The 18,284-nt window shown below is 37.9% G+C and overlaps 1 protein-coding gene across 1 annotated transcript in view; it reads left to right on the top strand.

The window, feature by feature from the left end:
• ass1 (argininosuccinate synthase 1) overlaps positions 1–17,499 on the top strand; it is a 29,380-nt gene extending 11,881 nt beyond the window's left edge. Inside the window, exons 9-15 of the mRNA XM_065251034.2 lie at positions 515–605; positions 6,283–6,367; positions 6,482–6,546; positions 9,658–9,789; positions 12,521–12,677; positions 17,220–17,285; positions 17,378–17,499. Of these exons, the coding sequence (XP_065107106.1) occupies positions 515–605; positions 6,283–6,367; positions 6,482–6,546; positions 9,658–9,789; positions 12,521–12,677; positions 17,220–17,285; positions 17,378–17,426 (645 nt within the window). The 3' untranslated portion in view covers positions 17,427–17,499. The remainder of the gene's footprint in view (positions 1–514; positions 606–6,282; positions 6,368–6,481; positions 6,547–9,657; positions 9,790–12,520; positions 12,678–17,219; positions 17,286–17,377) is intronic.
• Positions 17,500–18,284: the final 785 nt, after the last annotated feature.

Below are 18,284 nucleotides of genomic sequence, written 5' to 3'. Positions count from 1 at the left end.
ATAAATATTATTTGCATTTTCCATTAATTATATCATTGGGTTATAACTTCTAAGTGTTTTTGTCTTTCTCTCACTGTACATTGGTATTGCCAAAGCATTTGTGTACAAATATTGCAATCGTGCTCTCTCTTTCTCTCTCTCTCTCTCTCTCTCTCTCTCTCTCTCTCTCTCTCTCTCTCTCTCTCTCTCTCTCTCTCTCTCTCTCTCTCTCTCTCTCTCTCTCTCTCTCTCTCTCTCTCTCTCTCTCTCTCTCTCTCTCTCTCTCTCTCTATCAAGGACGAGTGACAGTGAACATGAAAGAGAGTTGTAAACTAGTGCATTGATTGTTGCTATTTTATTTAAGAGCTTGAGGGTATTTAAAGGTTTCTTGTCTACATACAGTGTGTATATATGTAGACTAATGTCATATTTGTGTATATAATCTGTTCTGAATGTGCAAAACCACTGCATTGCTGATCGAGCTGTGAAATGAGATGAAATCAACTATTTGTTTTTATTATTTGGTGTTTGTCAGAATCATGCACCGTCAGATCTCTATCAAATGACCAAGAGCCCAGCAGATTCACCAAATGAGCCGGATATACTGGAGATTGAGTTCATGAAAGGTTGGTGAGTGTGTGTATTACAGTCGTGAGTGAGTGAGTAAGTGAGTTAGTTAGTGAGTGAGTGAGAGCATTAGTGACTGAGTAGTAGGGCCCGCACACACTGCATATTAAGTCAGTTGTCACTTCACCTTTTAATGCTTAAAGAAACAGTATGTATTATTGTGGCCAATACACAAAATGACAACATAAACATCAGTTGAGGGCTGCAACTCCACTTTTTAAATGACAATATCCTGGCCATACCACTGTTGTCAGTGATATAAGTATTTGAAATGAAAATGATTTGTCTAGTGACATATCAGGGCCATTTTATGATTAATTTATATAAATTTCTTACATACTGTTCTATACTGAACTGTTTTATCCTGTTCTGTACACACACAATTCAGTTATTTACGGGACTGACAACCGCATTCGACAACCGAATTAACTCCTGCAAAATGCAAGTAGTGACAACCGCATTAACAGAAACTCTGCAAAGTGTGTACATAACTGAACTGAACAACTATAAAGTGTTTAAACGTGCATCATGGACATGACAGGTCTCTCTTCTGAAAAAAGAAATGCCTTGAAGGGGAAAAAGTCTTCTGTATGCGCGGTGCAGAAAATGACAGAGGCACGAGCGTTTGCTGACTAGTGTTGCCAGATCTTGCACGAAAAAAACACCGAACAAGAAAAATCCAATAATAAACCAAAATAAATCCAAATGCTTTACATCAAAGATCAAAATATTGGGACCAGCACCTTCACACTTTATAAACACCAAAAACTTGATCGCTTCATGAGCCAAAAACCATAATGGTTGTGTGCGAAAACGGTATGTACGTACAAAAAAGGACCTGGCAACACTGCAAGACAGCCCGCTGTGGAGCAGCCTCAAAAATGCGTATAATGCACAACGCCAAGACGGAGGTTTATTGCAAAACGTTGGTAAATTATTTTGGTAAAAGCTGTGAGTGAAAAGCGCGCGAGAAAGCAGAACGTTGCCATTGTTATCTCTGTGTCAATCATCAGATTTCCGTGAGTCTTGTTCCATCCAGACATGTAACGAACATTTAGGGGATTCACTCCCGCATTTAAATGCGGTTGTCAGTCCTGAATGATTGCAGTGTGTACGAGGCCGTAGTTGAGTGAGTCTGTGTGTGTGTCCGAGTTTGTGCATCTTTTTTCTGTGTGACTGAATGATTATGTGCATTGGAGGGAATGAGTCTATCTGAGTTTGTGTGTAAGTGAATGAGCGCCTTAAGTATATGTTGTTTACGGGGACATGAATAGTGTATAATGACAATAAATGCATAAACTGAACGGTTTAATAAACAAACTAAATGGTGCTTTTTCATAGATTAAAGACTGCTAACAGGTTTTTGTGATGATTGGGGTTAGGGACTGGGGTAGGTTATGGAAATAGAATATACAGTTTGCACAGTACAGTATATTCAGTACTGTGTGTGTGTGCGCATGCGTGTGTACCTGGTAATTATCATGTTTTGGGGACCAATTGTCCCCACAAAGATAGGAACACCAGTAAATTTGTGACCTTGTGGGGACATTTTGAAGGGGGTGTGACAATCAAAGGGGCGGGGCGTACGCGTCATGATTAAAATTTTTAATATTTTATTTAAAACACTCAAATAAACTTAATTTTGAAGAATCTATGACAGAAAATGAACACATACTAGATTATTAATGAATTAAATGTTTTACCTCTAACAGGAATAGCTGTGTGATGACGTGCAACTAAAGGGTTAATAAACACAAACTAAAGCAGATGTTGTAGAACGTCTGGCGAACGATGATAGATAGCACAAAGAATGTAAAAACTGATTATTTCCCACTATTAATTACATTATCTTAAAGGAGTGTAACTACTGTAGCATGTAAATAATGCACATAAATAAAGTGAGCAAGAGCGTTCAACAATAATATCTAACCAACAGGCAAGTGAAAGTCACCTGCTAACTTACTTTAAATTTGCAAGAACTATAGACTAATACAATAACAGGCTTAAATAAACCCAAAACATAAGTCCACTTACAGTTCTCACTGACACGCGTTTTATCAACTGGCTATCCTCCAGACATGACGGACTACGTTTTATCTCATTTCGGCCGTTTGGCGCGCTTGCATGCTCGCTGTTTGAAGCACATCTGCGCTATTCTCTGAGATGTTTTATCAACTGGAACTGGCTAGTTATCCTCCAGACAGTGACGGACTCCAGACCACGTCTTTCTCATTTCGGCCGTGTGGTGAAATTATTATTATTTTTTTTGACGACCTAGTTAAGGCGGTAGGGTTTTCCAGCTTAGGCGGGCCGCCCGAACTGGAAAGTGCTGCGGGAAACTCTGGAATTGTATTAATTTTTTCCCTTTAATAAGTTTAACACTGCTTGTGAATGACTTGAGGATGTTGATGCCCATTTATTTATTTATAAATAAATTTAACCCATTCTTTGTGCGTCGCTTTTTGCACGTAACCAGGAAATGATGGTTACAATGTATAAAAAGTCTTTCGCTCGAGTCTTAGTGTTTTTACACCATTAAAAAAGTATGTCACTCCAAACATTTTTTTAGAATTAGAATTTCAATAGTTGTGTGGGCCCCAGTAAACTAGTAATGTGATTCTGTCAGACAGCGATGTTATTGTGCGCTATGATCCTGTTTGATGGGCCATCAGTATTCATAGATATTTGAGCACGTCTATGTAGTGTGCATGAGAAAAGCTGGTTTACCGATTCTCACAATAGAAACTCCCCCCGTCATCACCCCCGTCCTGTAAAGATCGGCTCGTATCTTTTTATTCTTTTTCTATCCTTTCTTTCTTCACTTTCACAGAAGTTTCTCATTGATAGAAAAAGAATTTTAACTACCGAACCTTTTCCCTCTTGTCATTTTAACCAGCGTTTCTGTTTCACAGCCTCTCCTGAACCCTCAAAAGACGAACCGGGCAAAGAGAGAGAGTGTGGAAAAATGTAAAGCAGTAATTTTTCCTACAACTGTGTCTTCTGTCCCATTGTTGCCTTTCTGAGGCGAAAAAGGACGAGAATGAACGCGGTGAATGCGCTCCACACGGATAGACGCAGAGAGGGAGGAAAAAGTGGCCGAGAGACTCTGCGTTCACGCAGTGTTTAATTTACTTGAACTTTTAATCTAATTATTAACTATTTGAAGGGCTCAGGGGCATTGTTGGCTTGTAGGGCCTCTGCTCTTTTGGGTGCCCTTCGGCCCTGGGACTTTGGATATGGGAATGAAGGGTTTAACAAAACCCCTTGTCTGAAATTATTTGTCAAAGGACTAGTTTACCCATACATGAAGATTCTGTCATTATTTACTCTCCCTCACATCGTGTCATGTTTCTCAATAGAAAAAAGTTTCAAGTGATCGTGTCTGTCCAGAATAAACCACTATAAGAGATTTCAGTTCTGCTCCAACCCTTATCAAACACACCTGAAGAGCCGGTCGAGGTTTGGATCATCCAGCCTGATCTCACGAGGATTTGTTAGTATTTTACGAGTTGACTAATTTGTATGAAGTGAATCATACATACGATTATCATAAAAAAAACACTCCTAACCCTGCCTCTTACCCAACATCAATGGGGCAAAAGCAAATCGTACAAAAATGTACGAATGTGAAAAATACAGATTACCATCAACTTTATTTGTTGGATCATCTGATATTTTCTGAATTAAAAACTCCTGATAAGTACAGCTGAAGTGAAATAGGTACACATGTCATGTCCGTTTGAAGGTCAATGGTGTTTGGTCAGAACATGCGAGAACCGTGAGGTTTGATGTTTTTGACGTCCATCCTGCGCACCTGATTTTAAGGGAAAACATTCTCATGAAAGCCCATATGACTTACAGGAACATGCATGAATCTCATATGAATATAGTGCATGATTTTTACTGCTAAATGATGATTAAACATTTATGATGAAAGGCTTTACACTTACGGCTGTGAAAAAGAGACCAGGTTCGTGTAATGATTGGCAACTGTGAGCATGCTAAATGCAAATGAGACCCGTGTGTGGATAGAGACGCCTATCCGAGTCTTTTCTTCCCCTTTCTTTAACCCCCCTACCTCACAATCCCCCGTCCCACCGCCCGATCCATTCACATCCTCCACCTCTGACCTCTGAGCTCCTCATTTCACGCTCGGAATAAGTCGACTATTGACACTGATTTATTTATGAGACTTAAATGTATTTATGCGGATAGCAGAGGTTCTTGGTTTTATCCAATAGACTTTTATTTTAGATATACAGCTGAGAAAAATTATAAAAAAAAAATGACTGTACATAATAAAGATATGCTTTATTTATACTATAAAAATATACTATATGTGACCCCAAAACCAGTCATAAGTGGCATGGGTCAACAATACATTGTATGGGTCAAAATTATTTACATTTTTTAAATGCCAAAAATCATTAGGATAATAATTAAAGATTATGTTCGAAGATATTTTGTAAATTTCCTATCGTAAATATATCAAACATTTATTTATCATTAGTAATATGTGTTGCTAAAGACTTTTTGACAATTTTAAAGGTGATTTAGAATTTTTTGCACCCGCATATTTCATATTTTTAAATAAAAAACGACCCTTATGATAGATAAGTCAGGACAATCTTATATTATCAAAATAATATGAGCAATTGTCATTTTTTTGTGTTACAGCAACTCCTCCGTAGTCAAGATTAAAAACTTTTAAATGACAGCCAATTGGATAAAATTAAAAAAATTAAGGAAGAAATATTTCTCTTTAGTCAAGTATACGTTTTGGAGGTAAAATGTAGATTATGCTTTATATTTAACACACTATACTATTGTCTTACTACCGAGCCCCTAATGTGACATTGGAGTAAAAAAATCTATAGTTTAGTTTCATGTGCTCACGTAAAAGTTTCATGTTTTTTTAAGTTTATTTTCCTGTGCTCGCGTGAAACTATCGCGTGCTTGCGTGAAACTATTGCGCGCGCACGTGAAACTATCGCATGCTCGTATGAAACTATTGCACGCGCACGTGAAACTTTCGGTTTAGCGATAGCTTCACGTGAGCACGCAAAACTAAACTTTAAAAAAAATTCTGCACATGAAGGTTTTTACGTGAGCACATGAAACTAAACTTTATTTAATTTTTGCTCCATGTCCCCTTAGGGGCTCTGTATCTTTCAGATAGTATCTTAGTTTGCTTATCTGTGTGGTAACTCGAAATGTTAATTTTTATTTTATTTACTTGAACGTATTGTTCTGTGCACTGTGCAAAGTTAATGTTGGATCAACTTGTACTTGGTAACCCCTAAAACCTCTAATTAAAAAATTAAAAAAAAATTAAACTTAAATTTTCTCACTTTAATTGAAAGATTTTAGCTGAACATTTTTTAATATTTTAGGTGTTACCAATTGAAGTAATTTTTAAAAGTTTTTTCACCTTAAATTTTTCACTTAAAGTGAGAAAATTAAAGTTTATATAACTTAATTTTAGTGTTTAAGTGTTACCAATTAAAGTGGGTTTTTTAAGAGAGCAGCTTTCACTTTTTACTGTGTAATTACCAAGACCTAAAATCTGGAACTCTGTGCAATTTAATTTTCATTAGCAAATATTCATATTAATTCACAGGATTATTTTTACAGAAAATATTATTACAGTAACTTACTGTATATCTAAACTTACAGGTGTGCCAGTCAGAGTGACACACGTTAAAGAAGGACAATCCAAACAAACCTCGCTGGAGATCTTCACTTACCTCAATGAGATCGGGTGAGCAGAACCTGCTATGACACATGAAGACGTTTGAGTATTTATCATGGATTAATGATTGTGCTGTTGTTGATGATTTATTATTAATCATTTTCCTGTTTGCTTGTGTCATAGTGCAAAACATGGTGTGGGAAGGATTGATATCGTGGAGAATCGCTTCATTGGAATGAAGTCAAGAGGTGAGCGATTATAGTGACAGTATTAGACTAAGATGTGAATAAGCTTTTTTTTTTTCAAACAGCCCACCTTCTTTCAAATGCTGTCCAAGAGAAAAAGTCTTTTTTTTCCATCGTGCTTTCCTGGATGATTTATCTCTCAGGGGGTCTTTGCTCGGGTTCGGGACCCTGTTTTCTCCCTGTTAGGTTTGCCCCCCACAATGCTATGATTGACAAATAGACTTTTCTTACTGTGTCTGACTTCACAACGGAGTGGCAGGTAGGAATTGGAAAATACAAAATTTTAGTTTTTTTTAACCCAAACGGTTCACAGCAGATCAGACGTATTCTTCTGATGAAAATTTGGAAGTCAATATTTAGGACATTCAATAAAGACAGCGTGTTCTCGGCCCATGACAGCCTGTGTTTATATGACACGGTCTAACAGAATGAAGTCAACTGAGAAATTCTGTTTGTCATCTTTATTGTCATGCTTTCTGAAGGGACGCAGAGCTTTGAAATGGAAACATGGACCTGCAGGAATGAATTTGTCTGGAATCTTTAAAGGTGTCGTAAAACTGTTTTCACGTAGGCATATATGAATAATAAGAGTTCGGTACATGGTAATGATGACATATCGTGAACCTTAAAACACGATTGTTTCCTCCTCTTATGTAAACCCGTGCATGCAAAAGATCGCTGGAAAACAGGCCAATCTCAACGTAACACCAACTGTGGCATTACAGTCGAGATGTATGCCCCCAACATTAAATTGTTGTTACAATGCTAAAAACAAAGTTGTGACTGCTGAGTTAGCGCTATATGCTAGTTAATGCTATATGCTAACGTTCAGGCTGAAGTTCTACTATTGATGTTACAGTTACGTTTTGCAGGTCCATAATGAAAAAAACACAAACTTACCACTCGGAAATGTCCATTAACAATCTCCAAACAATTGATTATTCCTCAAATTATGTATCGTCATCTGATACAGACTCAAACATAAGGTCTGCTTTCACACACATAGAGCTACTGAAAGAGCTGCTCTGTGAAACAGCCAATCAGAGCAGAGCACAACATTATTATTCATGACCCTTTTAAATAAGGTAATAATAGACCATTTCATTCTAAAGGCAAATCCTAGGGTTATAAATGGACATGTTCTGGATCATTTTTGCACTTAGTTCATCCAAAAATTAAAATTCTGTCATTTACTCACTCTCATGCTTCAAAAAGAAGATATTTTGATAAATGATGGTAAGGACACAGCTGATCATAACCATTTACTTCTGGAGTAGGAGAACAAATATTGTGGAATTGTTGTGATAAATGATGAAGAAGATATTTTGATAAATGACGGTAAGCACACAGTTGACGGCACCCATTGAATTCCATCGTATTTGATTTTCCTACTAATTTGGAAGTCAATGGTTACAATCAGCTGTGTGCTTACCATCATTTATTTTAAAAAATTGTTCATCAGAACAAAGAAATTTATACAGATTTAAAACAACATGAGAATGAGAAAATTATAACAGAATTTCCATTTTTGAGTGAACTATCCCTTTATTAAAACCAAATGAACAATTGTGCTCAAATCCACATACATTGTAGAATCAGCAAGATACATAAATATTAATTATATATTTTATAATATAATGTATTATTAAAAGCATCACAACAGTATTAAAACACTCCATAATAAGAACTGGGATCATTCAGTGTAAATTAAGAAATGTATTTATTATTCAATAGAATATATCAATATATGCAAATATATGTAAATCTGTTAAGTGAAATGGCTAATTTGGGGGAAAACTAAAATGCAATTTTTACAAAACATTATCTATTATTAACGTTCAGGGTTTAATCTATCATTATTTTTCAATCTATCTATTGTTTCTTTATCTAGCATCTAAAATAATAAACTGGATTATATAATAACACATAGCTGGTCATTGTTAAAGTTATTATATCTTTATTAGTTAATAGGAGTCAACCAGCCGTCACATTGAAGCCTCAGGCTCGGTTTATTAAGCCTTTATAATCAGGTGACAGTATTTGTCAAATGTGTGTTTGTGTACAGAAGAGTCTTTTGAAGTGTTAAACCTGCATTAATGCCACGCTTCTCTACCTAAGACGATTCTGTACGGACACGAGTCTGGAATGCTGATGATGATCACACACACACACACACACACACACACACACACACACACACACACACACACACACACACACACACACACACTGAACTGTTTAAAAGTGAATGAATGTAAATCACTGAGCTTTTGTCTAAATAATCCAAGCTTCATCTCCTGAGATTATAATACCTGATGGTGTCAGAGGAGAGATTTGTTAGACGGCTTTAGTCCTCAAATCTCCTTCACTAAAGCCCACAGACTCTTAATGTATCAAATTGCCACTTTTCAGGACTTAAGAGATGGATGATTTGCTAAGCCTTGTTTAGGGCATGAGCTGCGAGCATTTAGGCGTTTGGACCGAGCCAGCTTTGGCCTGAGGTCACGGAGATTGTTTTACACCAAAGACTCTTTTCTGCAAGTCTTAAACTGTGTGTTGTGGCGGACAAACATTGAGTTTTGATTTAATCCTGACTTAAAATAGCTTGAGCTTGATGCAGGTGTTCATCCAGGTATTTGGGAGAAAAAGTAGCATGAATGTGAAGATGTTTAGTGATGTGTTCACATTGTTATGGTCCAGGTGTGATTTTTGTTCAATACAGAATAACTGGAGCATCTGTTCTCGACTCTTCTTTCATTGTCTATGTGACCTGTGACTTTTGAGTGAAAGCTTTATTTCTGTATGTCAAACATACACAAAGAGGGTGTAAATTGGAGGATACAGTGATCCTGACAGAAGATAATTGTTGTGTTTCCTCACGTGTCAGCTGTCAGTTAATAGTGTGTCCATCAGAAAAAGGACGATTCTGAAGTATTCATATATGGGCGAAGAACATTTTTTATCATTTTTAACATTTAGGTATTTGGCAGACGCTTTTATCTAAAGTGCATTCAAACCTACAACCCTTCACTGTAGTGTAAGGACTAAGTTGCTGTGTCTTTAGGTTCAGCAAGTTCCCCTCTGCAATCTGTTGAATTCTGCTCTACCCATCAGGTATCTATGAGACGCCCGGAGGAAGCATCCTGCGTGACGCTCATCTGGACATCGAGACCTTCACAATGGACCGGGAGGTCCGGAAAATCAAACAGAATCTGAGCATCAAGTTCTCTGAGCTGATTTATAACGGTACAGAACCAGCCCTAACAAATATAACACAACATCATTGATGCTTTGAGATTTACATATAGAGAAACTACCTCAGATGGGACTTCACAACATCCAGATTAATAAAGGAATTTTCCTGCATTCAGAAAAGTTTGTCTCTTTGTAGCAAAGATAAATGCCTCTTTCTTTCTCAGTCTGTCTGTCTCTCTCTCTCTCTCTCATTCTTGTGCCGTCTCTCTCTCATGTGCTGTCTTTCTATTATGTCCTGTCTACCTTCTATTGTCTCTCATGTCCTGTCTTTCTCTCATGTGCTGTCTTTCTCTTGTGTCCCGTCTATCTCGTATTGTCTCTCTCTCTCATTCTTGTGCTGTCTGTCTCTCATGTGCTGTCTTTCTCTCATGTCCTGTCTACCTTCTATTGTCTCTCATGTGCTGTCTGTCTCTCATGTGCTGTCTCTTTCTCTTGTGTCCCGTCTATCTCGTATTGTCTCTCTCCCATGTGATGTCTCTTTCACTCTTGTGCTGTCTGTCTCTCATGTGCTGTCTGTCTCTCATGTCCTGTCTGTCTCTCATGTCCTGTCTACCTTCTATTGTCTCTCATGTGCTGTCTGTCTCTCATGTGCTGTCTCTTTCTCTTGTGTCCCGTCTATCTCGTATTGTCTCTCTCCCATGTGATGTCTCTTTCACTCTTGTGCTGTCTGTCTCTCATGTGCTGTCTGTCTCTCATGTGCTGTCTCTTTCTCTTGTGTCCCGTCTATCTCGTATTGTCTCTCTCCCATGTGATGTCTCTTTCACTCTTGTGCTGTCTGTCTCTCATGTGCTGTCTGTCTCTCATGTGCTGTCTCTTTCTCTTGTGTCCCGTCTATCTCGTATTGTCTCTCTCCCATGTGATGTCTCTTTCACTCTTGTGCTGTCTGTCTCTCATGTCCTGTCTTTCTCTCATGTGCTGTCTTTCTCTTGTGTCCCGTCTATCTCGTATTGTCTCTCTCTCTCATTCTTGTGCTGTCTGTCTCTCATGTGCTGTCTGTCTCTCATGTCCTGTCTACCTTCTATTGTCTCTCATGTGCTGTCTGTCTCTCATGTGCTGTCTCTTTCTCTTGTGTCCCGTCTATCTCGTATTGTCTCTCTCCCATGTGATGTCTCTTTCACTCTTGTGCTGTCTGTCTCTCATGTGCTGTCTGTCTCTCATGTCCTGTCTGTCTCTCATGTCCTGTCTACCTTCTATTGTCTCTCATGTGCTGTCTGTCTCTCATGTGCTGTCTCTTTCTCTTGTGTCCCGTCTATCTCGTATTGTCTCTCTCCCATGTGATGTCTCTCTCACTCTTGTGCTGTCTGTCTCAGATGTCCTGTCTTTCTCTCATGTCCTGTCTACCTTCTATTGTCTCTCATGTGCTGTCTATCTAATATTGTCTCTGATGTGCTGTCTTTCTCTCATGTACTGTCTCTTTCTTTTGTGTCCCGTCTATCTTGTATTGTCTCTCTCTCATGTGCTGTCTCTTTCACTCTTGTGCTGTCTGTCTCTCATGTGCTGTCTTTCTCTCATGTCCTGTCTACCTTCTATTGTCTCTCATGTGCTGTCTTTCTCTCATGTGCTGTCTCTTTCTCTTGTGTCCCGTCTATCTCGTATTGTCTCTCTCCCATGTGATGTCTCTCTCACTCTTTTGCTCTGTCTCAGATGTCTTGTCTTTCTCTCATGTCCTGTCTACCTTCTATTGTCTCTCATGTGCTGTCTTTCTAATATTGTCTCTCATGTGCTGTCTTTCTCTCATGTGCTGTCTCTTTCTTTTGTGTCCCGTCTATCTTGTATTGTCTCTCTCTCATGTGCTGTCTCTTTCACTCTTGTGCTGTCTGTCTCTCATGTGCTGTCTGTCTCTCATGTCCTGTCTACCTTCTATTGTCTCTCATGTGCTGTCTTTCTCTCATGTGCTGTCTCTCTCTCTTGTGTCTCGTCTATTTTGCATTGTCTCTCTTTCATATGCTGTCTGTCTCTCATGTGCTGTCTATCTTCTATTGTCCCTCATGTGCTGTCTCTTTCACTCTTGTGCTGTCTGTCTCTCATGTCCTGTCTATCTTCTATTGTCTCTCATGTGCTGTCTCTTTCACTCTTGTGCTGTCTGTCTCTCATGTCCTGTCTATCTTCTATTGTCTCTCATGTGCTGTCTCTTTCACTCTTGTGCTGTCTGTCTCTCATGTCCTGTCTACCTTCTATTGTCGCTCATGTGCTGTCTCTCTTGTCCAATCTATTTTGTCTCTCATGTGCTGTCTCTCTCTCATGTGCTGTCTCTCTCATGTCCCTCCTCTCAGGTACTCTCTCTCTCTCTCTTTCATGCTGTCTCAGGTGTCTTAATCTCTCTGTTGTGAGCAGCAGGCGGCTCTTTGCTACTCCTCTATCATAATAGGATTTGTCCCATTAGCAGCTAATTACAGAACCACTGCAATTAAAGCAGCACGTGAGAGCGCAGGGCGGCACCAGGCGATGAGGGCTGCGACCATGAGAGTCGTCCGCAGCAGGACGGTCGGCTCAGATTAAACTCATTAGAATTTTGCACAGAGAAAATGAATCCACAGAGACCTGCTTCTGTCACGTCCCACAGAGAGGCAACATCACACACACCTGTGCTCTGTCCTTCTGAATATAACGCTACACATGAGCGACTCTCATCTCTGTGTAATGATGTCTGCAAACATCAAAATGAAAAGCTTTTAACACATTCTCCAGCAATGCATTGAGCATGTCATCTCTCCTCACACAGGGTTTTGGTACAGCCCCGAGTGCGAGTTTGTCCGTCACTGTATTGATAAGTCACAGGAGAACGTTGAAGGCCGTGTTCAGCTGTCTGTGTATAAAGGACACGTTTACATCCTCGGCCGTGAGTCACCGAAATCTCTGTACAACGAGGAGCTTGTCAGGTAAGACGGCCAATGTCTCTGTGCACATCACAATCTAACGGAAATACCCAGCTAATAGTTAAATACATTATTTGCTGTTCGGCACCTATTATGGCCTTTTTTACAAGATGTAATATAAGTCTCATGTGTGCCCAGAAAGTGTCTGTGAAGTTTCAGCTGAAAAAACCTCACAGATCATTTATTATAACATGTCTAAAATGCCCCTATTTGGGTGGAAGCAAAAATGTGTCTGTCCCTTTAAATGCAAATGAGCTACTGCTCCTCACTTACTTACAAACAGACAGTGAGTGCTTTCAGTTAATATTGATCTGATTAATACAGTCTGAGACAATAGTATCTAGTGGACAGATTACAACTTGCTGAGGGTGGAAACTTTTGTAATGCAGGACTGTAAGTGGGCGGGGCTTTATCAATGTGACCTCACATTGATAAGAGAATCAAAACGGCATGACTAATGAGACTGCTTTGGCTTAATGTGGATTAAAAAACAAGGAGTGGGAGTTGAAAAACAAGGAGTTGAATTAAAACTAGACAAGAAAGCCTGGGGTTGCAAAACGATTAATCGTGAGTACTGTGTATAATAATTATGTATATATAAATACACACAGATGCATGTATATATTTAAGAAATAATTGCATGTGTATATAAATTTTTATATTTTTTATATAATTTATATAATTTATAATTATAAATACTTAAAATATAAAGTTTTTTTCTTCTTAAAATTATACATGCATGTGTGTGTATTTATATACACATAATTATTATACACAAACATATATGATGTGAACAAAAACTTTTATTTTGCAAACGATAAGTCACGATTAATCATTTTGCAGCCCTAGATAATATGTGACATCTGTTTTCATTGACACTATCAGGGACATTTTGGTTTAATAAAAGCTTATGAGCAATGCCAGCATTATAGATTTGAGATTTTCAATCAAAAATTAAAATATAATTTCGCAGAGAATGCATTTATAACCAATATATTGAACCATCTGTTTATATTTTCCTTTATTTCAGACATTATCAGTCTATACAAGTGTTTTTTATATAAGATTAGAGAATTACATGCTTTATGGATGTGACAAAAAAGGACACAAGTTTTTTGGAGACAAACATACTTTGTAAGAATTAAAATGCACAAACCAGAAGCAATAATACCCAATAATAGACGAAGGGACGGCTTTTTAACTCTTTCCCCGCCATTGCCGTGTTATCTCGTCAATTAAGAGAAAAATGTTTCTGATTAATTTTTATGTTAATCAATATACCCTGATTATCCACTGGATGGCGCACTTACCCAGTTTATGAAAAAACTGAAACCAAAACGTTATTTACTAATTTTAAACACTCTGTATGTTTTGATAATCATTCTGAATCTGATCTCTAACAAAATTCCTTCACAAAAATGCAATTATTTCAGCTTTTTGCTAAAATATGTGTATTTTTAAAGGAAAATACATTTAAGAGTTTGTAAGCAGAGAAAAAAATATTTTTTTTTTTTCGTTTTTTTTTTATTGTTTGTTTGAAAGCAGAGGGTCTGTTCTTTCATTTACTATATTTGTATGTTTATATATTTTTAGAAGAAAAGTTTCCTGGAAGTCATTTTGTAAAACTTTTGTGAACATCACAAAAAATGCTGGCGGCCAACTTTTCAAAAAATGGCTGGCGGGGGAATGAGTTAAAGGACACATAAGATTTATTTTTTAATATATGCACATTTATGAGGAAGAAATCGCGTTATGGATTTCAAAACTCTGAAATTCGCACTTATATGGAACATAACAATGCTTTAAAAACGTTAATAGAGAGTTTGCATGGGTATGGTTAAAAACTTTTGATAAAACTTGGAATTGCTCTTAAGATTTACTAGAAGTACCACCAACACCAAAGTGCCCCAAAAATGACCATGTTTTTTTTTTTTTTTTTTTTAAGCAATATACTATAACATTTTTTGATTTTCAGGGGCTATGGTCATCATCATAACGTACTACAAACTATGTATTGCATTATTATTGCCATCTGATGACTTTACCACAGTACTACCACAATGCACAAAGCCTCTGACCTCACACCTTCTGTAAATGGACAGTGAAACGGACACCATCTCTCTGTGTGTGTCTGTCTGTCAGTGAGTGGATGAACAGTGAGCTCATTCAGGTTTGACCCCTCGGTGTCCTCAGGGCAGCTCAGTTCATTTCACTGCTGACCAGAGCGATGGCCCATATGCCCGACCGCCACTAATGGCCCTATCAGCAGTAGAAGATGAGCATTTGGGGGAAGTTGTGCGTTTCATGCCAGTTAAGCGCGGAGGCGTGCGGTTTAAAGGTCGCTCTTTCCTCGTTCTCTTATTCTGGCTCGAGGGGACACAGACGTGCCTGGTGAAACTTCCAAGAGTCCCATGAAAGTACCAAAAGGTCTACTAGAGCCCTAGAGGATCTTAGTAGCATGCATAGTCTGGTGCCTTGAAAATGTTGTCTAGGTAGTCACATGTACTGTAGTTTCATGCACACATTTCATGATCTCACACCCTGCTGTGACCAAACAAGGCGACTAAACGTCACGATTAACACAGTCATTTCCTCCTACTGTATATAATGCATTGATCTGCAGAAAATGTCACAGTGTTGCCTGCTGTGATTTAGATTTCACCTCGCTGATGGAGCTGAATAACACAGTCAACAAAAGATACCGACTTTCCTTCATCCAGCATTTTTTTTTAACCCGACACTAGGAGTAATTGTTTTATGTGTCTTTACTACGTGTGTAAATAAATCTAGCATGTGTCCGCAGTAGATAAAATCTCAAGATGGGGTTCTTGCTCACAGTGATTTTGATCAAAACTGGTTTTATGTCTTTCTTTTTTTAATGTAAATGTATGTTTTTTCTGGAGCTGTAGCGCAGTTGTCTGTGAAATCCAGACATATGTGAGTGGTTTGGGGACCTGGGTTCGAATGTAGCATGGGTATATATACACTGTATGCAAAATATACAGTCACTATACCAATGCTAAAACAACAAATTTTAAGAGATAGTTCAGCCAAAAATTAAAAATACCCCATGATTTACACGCCCTCAAGCCATCCTCGATGTATATGATTATCTTTTTAGACGAGTTATATTAGAAAATGTCCTGGCTGCTTCAAGCTTTATAATGGTAGTAAATGGTGCTTTTGATTTGAAGCCCAAAAAGTCCTTATGAGGGCAATCGATGTGATTTTGTAAGAAAAGTATCAATATTTAAAACTTTACAAACTAAAATAACTAGCTTTTTGTAACGAACACGTATTTCCACTACGTCTCATATGATACGTCCTACATCATACGTTACCAGAAATAGATATTTTTGGGCTTCAAATCAGAAGCACTATTTACTACCAGTATAAGAGAAGTATTCATTCTTTATGCATGTGACAGAAAAGGACAAAAGTTTTTTGGACATACTTTGTAGGAATTATGTGAATTAAAGGGGCCATGTCACAAGACTTTTTTAAGATGTCAAATAAATCTTTGGTGTGCCCAGAGCACAGTTTTAGCTCAATATACCATATAAATAATTTATTATAGCATGTTAAAATTGACACTTTGTAGGTGTGTGCAAAAATGTGCTATTTTGGGTGTGTCCTTTATAATGCAAATGAGCTGATGAAATTCAAACATTGATCACAATGATGGTGGTTTGTTGCAATTAAAACTCAATTGTGCTTTTCTCTGCACTAAATGGCAGTGCTGTGGTTGGATAGTGCAGATTAAGGGGCGGTATTATTATAATAAGAGCTCCTTATGACATCATAAGGAGAGCCAAATTTCAACGACCTATTTTTTCATGTGCTTATAGAGAATGGTTTACCAAAACTAAGTTACTGGTTTGATCTTTTTCACATTTTCTAAGTTGATAGAAGCACTGGGGACCCAATCATAGCACTTAAACATGGAAAAGTCAGATTTTCATGCCATGGCCCATTTAAAATGCACAAACCAGAAGCAATAATACCCAATAAATGAAGAAGCGACGGCTTTTTAACTCTTTTCGCGCCATTGACGATTTATCTTAATTAAGAGAAAACGTTTGCATATAAAAAGTTCCTGATATAATTTTTATGTTAATCTGCAATACCCCAATTATCCACTAGATGGCACTTACCCAATTTATGAATAAACTGAAACCAAAACGTTATTTTGATAGATATTTTTGGCCTTCAAATCAGAAGCACCATTTACAAACATTATAAAGCTTGGAACAGCCAGGACACTTTCTAATATGACTCCGATTGTGTTAATCTGAAAAAAGATAATCATATACATTGAGGATGGGGTAAATCATGGGGTCATTTTAATTTTTGGATGAACTATCCCTTTAATAGTAGCATGGTGGCCTAAGATATATTATGTAAATATATATTTAAATTAAACAAGGTATATAAATAGGCTAGTCTGCTTTTTCTTGGTCTGTCTTTTCTTTTTTGTCATCAGTTATTATTACTACATTTAATCAATTAAATTAAACTTTTAAAATAATTTTTTTATCTGGACAGCATGGATGTTCAGGGAGATTATGACCCGTGTGACGCGTCTGGCTTCATCAAGATCAATGCGGTCCGGTGAGTAAAACTGCCACAGTCAAAATGAATATGATAACATTTATGTATTTCATTTAATGCTTATATTTCTGTCATTGCCTCGTGTGGTTTAGGCTTCGAGAACACAACCGTCTTCAGAAAGCCGCTCCGAAGAAACTCTGAGTCTGTGATGTTAATCATAACAAACTGTTACATTTTAATGTGATTAAATCTGATTAAAAACATCCAAAAATCAGCGGACAAATAGGGTCTACTTATCTCTTATTTTTATGTTTTTTTAGACAGACGTGGTTAAAACTTGAAGTCTCGCTGAGCAATTGAGAGATTTTAAACGTAGAGATTTGAAAGTTTTCTCAAACAAGCAGCCGCACCTTCCCCAGCTTCACAAACACAATCACCGTATGACATCTTTGATCTCAGATGATGTTTTCTGTTCCTCACAAAAGCCATTTACTCTCGTCAACAACCGCGTGGCTTTTTCCTCTCAAGATGCCAAAGCCGTTTTCCGCACCTCTTCCATTTCCTGCGTCCGTAGCGTGTTGGAGCGTTCCTCGGCGGCGACGTGAACGAGGGGCCCGATCGAGTAGATGGAACCGGGTTCCCCCCCGCTGTTTAAAATAAACGGCAGGGGACGTGTCTGGTCTTTCATCCTGAGCCGAACCCCCCGCCTCTCCTGCTAAATTACACCGCAGGCGACTCGATCCGGGCCTCCAATTACCACACCGGACCCTTATTTACAACCACGTGCATACACGAGGACAAATTGCCTCACGATCACTCGCTCCTGCTACAATTTTGACATTTCTTCTGCAGAGATGAAGCTACTGTTGAATTGTCCGCTCAAGCTGAAGGAGATCAGAGATGTGATGTAGGCCGTGTTCGTAAAAGTCTCATTCTGTTTATAGTATACAGTTACACTTAACAACAGGGTAAAAGTTGTTAACATTAATAAATGCATTAGCTAAAATTTAGTATCATTGAGTTTTTCAGCATTTATTATAGGCCTGTCAAAAGATTAAT

This window comes from Paramisgurnus dabryanus, chromosome 5 (assembly GCF_030506205.2).
Source record: "Paramisgurnus dabryanus chromosome 5, PD_genome_1.1, whole genome shotgun sequence".
NCBI lineage: Eukaryota > Metazoa > Chordata > Actinopteri > Cypriniformes > Cobitidae > Paramisgurnus > Paramisgurnus dabryanus.
Note: the sequence above shows the minus strand (reverse complement) of the source record. Positions and strands in the feature narration are given on the sequence as shown.